The sequence below is a fragment of the Lolium perenne genome, chromosome 6, assembly GCF_019359855.2.
Source record: "Lolium perenne isolate Kyuss_39 chromosome 6, Kyuss_2.0, whole genome shotgun sequence".
Lineage (NCBI taxonomy): Eukaryota > Viridiplantae > Streptophyta > Magnoliopsida > Poales > Poaceae > Lolium > Lolium perenne.
This window is the reverse complement of record NC_067249.2, coordinates 191334069-191340436: the sequence shown is the minus strand read 5'-3', so window position 1 is coordinate 191340436 and position 6368 is coordinate 191334069. Positions and strand designations below refer to the sequence as shown.

The window sequence follows — 6368 nt, the reverse complement described above, 5'->3', positions numbered from 1 at the left end:
GACGGCCAGTAGATTAGGGTTAAGTTTAAGTTGTATTTAGGTTTAAATTCAAATAATTTTTGTATAGATTTCATATGAATTTCGTATGAATTATGTATAAATTCTGGTTTTAAATATCATTTCAAGTTTCAAATTCTATCGAGACTTATGGGGACCGGTGTGGGAGCAGCATCCCCAAATAGAGAATGCTCTGACGGCAATCTCCATACAGCAGTGCTGATGGCCGAGGCCTCTATTTGGAAGCCGCCCGGTGGAGATGCTCTAACCGGAATTTGTAAATCTCACTAACCGGTATCTGCAATCAGGTGACGCCTCCAGGTGGGCGGAAACAGCTACAAACGAAATAGAGCCAACCGAGGTGGCTGACAATCTTGACGGTGCATGCCGTTTCTTCCGTCCAGGACCAACGGACGCATAGGAATTAAATGCTTGCAGATGCTTGACCTGCATACTGTTCATAAAACGCTGCCTGCTTCTGAATACAAGTAAAAATACATAAAGGGAGCATCTGAACCTGGGTTCCAAAACGAGTTTCCGCTCCTCTTGTCCTGTAAAAAACAAGCAGGCTATTCCCAGACAGAGATTCAGTGATTTCGTGAAGCAAAGTTGTCGATCTCACTGCCCTCCGACCAAGACCTAATGGACAGGGTTGATCAAAATGTTGTACTCAAAATTCAAAGTATCTAGAAAAAGTTGAAAAAATCCCAGTGAGGCATATATATTCTGGAATGTTTTATAGGAAACTTCAGTTTCATTTCGATCAATGGTTTATGATTAAATAGCTTTTTATGCTTCATGCTCAAAATGCAATTAAATCATAAACCTGTTACCCTAATATAACAAAACTTTTCCAAAATAGTCAAAGGAACATGTATGATTTACTAAAAAATACTGGATAATTTGAATTTTGATTACGTGACACAAATTCACTGAATTTATGTGTGACTTTTTTCTTTAATTAATGAAATCAGCGCTGCTACTATCATTGCTAGCTTAAATTATGCAGCCTCATCACACGTGACTGCCAGCAATGCTCTCGTGGATACAATTTTGGCTAGGATCTTCTCAACATCCTTTTCTGCACTAATAATCATGAGTTTTTCTGGCTCAACTTCGAGTTGCTATAGCGAGTATGCAATCGAGGGAGGATGAGAGAGGATGGATACTTATGTCCTGATTGTTTGTGCACTTAGAGCATGTTGTGGTATTGTCTTTTTATGCTCGCTATGAGTGTAATACTCCCTCTGATCCAAAATACTAATCGTGGTTTTAGTTTAAATATGAACTAAAACCACAACAAATATTTTTTGGGCCAGATGGAGTAGTAAGATTGTGATTGTGGGAAACAGAGAATTGAACCGATAGTTTAGTACAATACAATCAGAATCAAAATCATAATATATCTATTTGAGGTTTTGCAAGCAGACACCTGCATTTGATCGACTTACTTATTTCCGAGGATAAACAAATTCTAAGGTGGTATGAATGCACACAAGAGAAAAAATGGTGGTCTCCTTGATCAATTATTAGATATATACACACATTATGACATTTTGCATTAACATAGATCCATTCACATTAATGGTTATCATATAGCTATTATATTCTTATATGACACATTCTATTTGTAGCGGAATGAAAAAGACAACACGTAGCACAAAATGACATGAAATCCTTCCTAGTATGCCATATAGTATTTTTTCTTGATTAACTACAATTTAGTTTTTAGTCAAAGAAACGGATAATGACAAATGGCAAAAAATTGCTAACATAAGCTATACTTTTGTTTGATAATTGAGCAAGAGCAATTGGTGGATGTGATGACGAGAAGGTTGGCCACAAAATAGGTTAGTATCATGAACCCATATTTTGCTTGCTTATCAAAATTTAGTTTCAAACTTATTGTTTGGATATTATGTGTGTATCTATGGACTTAATATCAGTAAACATAACAAGCCAACATAAAAGTAGCACAGTTATATTTCTAATGGTTACAGAAATGTTTGGTTCTTCGTTGTTTAATTGTTTTTTGTGTGAACCATACTTCTTGATGTTATGTTAGCATGCCAGATTTTGTGTCCGCGACGATATTTATTGTGAGAACTCTTATTATACAATTACCAAATAAATCAATCAAATCAGAACTCGAATTACCAACAAACTATATATAAACCGTAAAAAAGTTTCCATTTGCTACAGAAAATTGTTCTTTTGGAACCACATACATTGCACTTGTATGTGATCGTTGATCAAAGTTTCTCATTCTGTAACATTTCCAAAAATCACACTCATGTCCAAAAAGGACTTGCAATGCAGCAATATAACTTTCTTAATTACATAAAATAAAAATAATTGGCATGTGAAATATGTACACTAAAGTCATCCCACAAATGTTTTTCTTGTATATGCACTTGTGCTTTTACCGAAGATCTAATCACTTCTTGATATCATTGTATTTTTGAAGATGAGAACATATGGAGTATGAACTCTATTTATCTATATCAGTAGTTTAATGTTACGGTGGGAGATTCAAGATATTGTGGCTGATATCACACATGTTACTTTAGTGTTCTAGTGTACGTAGTATATACTACAGATATTTTGTTTGTGGATAATAGTAACGTTTGACACTAAGATCTTGTCACAGCAAACATGAAGGTGTAGACGGTTCAAATATACATACTCCCTCCGTCCAGAAAAAAATGTCGGAAGCTAGTTCAAATCGTTTTTTGCATTTGCACCCTTACAATTTGAAAACCGAGACGATCGAATCCCTCCGCAATCCATCGATCGCGATCAGGACTCCCGCGCTCGCAGGCTCACGACGGCTGGCCGGCGGATTCCCGCGCCTCGCTCCGGCTGGCCGGCGGATTCCCGCGCCTCGCGCCGGCGGCCCTCACGCGCCCGCATCCGCAGCTTCGCGCCCCGCCGGCCTTGCGCTGCCCTCTAGCTGGAGGCCCCCTGCCCCTCGCGAGCTCGCCTTCCGCGCCGGCGGCCTCGAGCTCCTCGCGCCGGCGGCCTCGCGCTCCTTGTTGTGGAGCACAAATGATGGTGAGCAGATCCTGCCGGGCCTCGCAGTACTGGATGTTGAAGCGGACGACGTTGAGCACCTGCTTGGCGTCCAGGAACTTGCCCAACTCAATCGGAACCCTTGGCCCAGGGTCGTCGAACAGGGCCTCCCAGGGGCCGTTGTCCTTCAGATAGTCAGCGCCGTCGTCCCTGAGCACCGCGTACACCTTGATTTCGCCATACCTGCCGACGCCCTGCACCTCAGTTTCCCCAGGAACATCATCGTCTGAGAAATGGAAAATTTGGGGGGAGCGATTCAGTAGAAATTCAGAAGTTTATCGCCGGACACTGTTCGTCCATCGCCGGAAAACAACAAGAAAAGAAAACAGGGGAGAAGCCCGTGCTCACCTTTCTGGAGAGGCACCTGAAGGAGGGCTTGATGAGCAGATGGGACACCCGAAACATCGAAGCCGCTGTGGTCATGGACGGATGCCGACGTCCCCCGTCATCGCCGCTGCTGCCTCAATCGAGCAGCGAGAAAAGAGGATTTTTTGGATCGAGAGAAATTCCTCCACCAACAAACTGGACTGCAGCTCCGCCGTGCCTCCACCACCGCCACCGAGACATATCCGGAGCAAAATCACCATTTTGAGCTCAACCTCGACTGCAGCTCCGTCGTGCCTCAACCACCGCCACGACTGGAGCTCCATCTATACCGCGATTGGATCTACTCCAGCCACCTCCACCACTTGAGCTCCGCCGTGCCGCCGCCACCGCCATCAAAGAGAGATCAGGAGGAAAATCACAATTTTTAGCACCACATCGGTGGGCACGAGAGGATGTAGGCTCGGGGACGTGATAAGAAGGGGAAACCGCTCGAGACGAGAGAGAAGAGAGGGAGGCGACGTCGGGCGCGCGTGGGACGGAGGGGGAAGGCGTAGGATGGTGGGCGCCGTCGACGGTAGCGACGAGGTTGTCGGGGCGTCGCCGCCAGGAAGAAGACAAGGGCGCAGTGCGGAGGGATGCGAAGTTTTGTCGGGAAAACGAAGGGGTGGTTTTCGCAAAAAAAACCTGCCGACACCTAATTCGGGACGGAGGGAGTACTTTATTTAATTTTTCGTATTTCCGTTTAATAAATGGAGAGTAACACGTGTTGCATGGGGTGCGTACTAACTAGTTACTACCTGGATTATAAGTAAGTTTTGGTTTTCCTACCAAAACATCTTTATATTTAGTTTGGTCAACCGCTGACTTTATTATTTTATCACGAACGTTCATGGTACTAGGCAGGCTGGAGCAGCGACTTCTTGGCCCATCTCGATCATGTGGTTGCCGAGCCGAAGTCCCAATGGATTTAGACAGAGGGCAGAGGCACGCCTCGAAAATCCGGCCTGTCACCGCAGGCATCTGCATCAGCAGCGCCTCTTCCCCGCAGGAACCGCCGAGAAGTGAGAACGCCATAAGATCTCAAAACGTGGCAACGTGCATGTAGTATGTACATAGTTACTACATCTCAGAAAGGATAAGATAATCGAAGCTCCCACATGCAGTGGCGGAACTTCAAGAAAAATATTGGGCGGGCCAAGCTAAAAGGAGACCAAAAAAATCGAAATTATAAGGCATATATTCAATAAATGGATCACAATATAGTTAAAGATCAGCTCAGATACATACACATATTCAATAGCGTGCGACTATACTGTGTTTGTATGGTGAAAAATGGAGCAGGGTAATGCTTGCAGCAGGAAAATGGAGCAGGCAAAGGAGGTATGCCGGGCTGACCGTAGCTAGGTGCCTGGCTGCTTGGCCGCCGGCGGTTGCGGACTTAGCACCATCGCCGCTCGCCGTGAAGCCGTTGCTCACCAGATCGAGTCTGCCGTTCAATTGTTGGCTCACGGCTGCTGCCCTAAACGAGCGCATACGCCGCACGGCCGAAGTGACGAACTAAATCGGTAGCAAATGAACTGTGTCTCACTGAACTGGGCTGAGATAGTAGGTTTGTCACTATACGTGTAATTTTTCGTTGCGCTCCAGAGCAGGGCGGGCCATGGCCCGGTTTTGACCTCACTAAGGTCCGCCAGTGCCCACATGTAAGTCTAGTGGATATAAGAAAGAGTAAGTGGCGTGGCCAAGGACTTGCCTTGTCAACCCCTGCTAACTAGATATGACGGCGACGCATGCATGCACTCGGCAGCACGCGTTGTCGGCGAAGCCTCATCCTGGGAGGCAACACGCTATCCCGGTTAGATTTCATTTCCTGTTATATGTTATGTTATAAGTAACCCAAAACGTGCAATACATGTGTTCCCAATAAACTCGTCGTGTAAACTGAATCGTGTGTACCTGCTTATAGTCGCTTGCCCAAGTATTTGGATAACAATGGTCGATTTGCTCGACCAAACTTGTTAGATCGACGTATTTTATGCTGAATTAGCTAGGCCGTCCGCCTGGTCCGGTATGTTATATATAAAGACCACTTATACACAATCGAGCTACCCAAAACGTGCATGTAGTATGTACATGTGTGCTTCCTAACGAACTCGTCGATCGTGTAAACTGAAGCGTGTGTGTGATACCATCTGTTTATAGTCGCTAGCCCAAGTAGGCCGCTCGATCGATCGGCCGACATATTTTATGCAGAATTAGGCCATCAGCCCGGCCGGTCCCGTACGTTATATCTAAAGAGACCACTTCCATGTTTAGATAACGATGGTCGATTTGCTCGTGTCTCTGCGGTACGATCCAGCAGCATCACAAGAAAGAACTGTCACACCTTCTTCGGTCTTTCTGCTGTGTTGAACAAATCAGCCGCGCTGCGTGCCCTCGTAGCGCGGGCACAAGGAAGTTGCGTGCTAGGCTAGCTGCTAGCTCGATCTCTCACCATGGGCACGAACGCGCGGGAGCACAAGAAACCGAGAGGCGCCGCTCCATCCTTTTCCACGCGCTCGACGTGACCCCTGGCAGTTAGTTTCTAATCTCTAAACGGACGAAACAGTTGGATCGTCGCAAAGACTATTTGCGCAAATTTTGCAGACATAGTGGAGGCAGCGTGCGTGAGACAGATATGGACCTGGGTAGAAGTTTCTGCGACCGCTCAAGTGTGAGACCGCGAGGGTGGCTGTCTACGGCGTGTGCAGCTGAGCACGGTGCCACGGACACGGCTTTAACGAATGGAACACTCTCTGGAAGATCGAGCATGACGATTAGTTCAAGACATGTCCTCATCGGATTTAGTTTCGTGGAATGGATCTTGCATTGGCCGTCGTGGTCTCCAGCTACGTACGGGTCTTTGATGCCTCGGCTCGGGGAGCACGATTGATCATTGATGGGCGACATGCAATAGGGACGTGGCACGTCGG

The 6368-nt window shown here is 45.9% G+C and overlaps 1 protein-coding gene across 1 annotated transcript; it reads right to left on the bottom strand.

Annotated features, from left to right (window-relative positions):
- Nucleotides 1-2819: 2819 nt before the first annotated feature.
- LOC139832585 (chlorophyllide a oxygenase, chloroplastic-like) lies at nt 2820-4076 on the bottom strand. Its single transcript, XM_071822372.1, has 2 exons — nt 3418-4076; nt 2820-3263 (listed from the first exon to the last, which is right to left on the bottom strand). The coding sequence occupies exons 1-2, from the start codon at nt 3490-3492 to the stop codon at nt 2820-2822; spliced, it is 519 nt and encodes a 172-aa protein (XP_071678473.1). The 5' UTR covers nt 3493-4076.
- Nucleotides 4077-6368: the final 2292 nt, after the last annotated feature.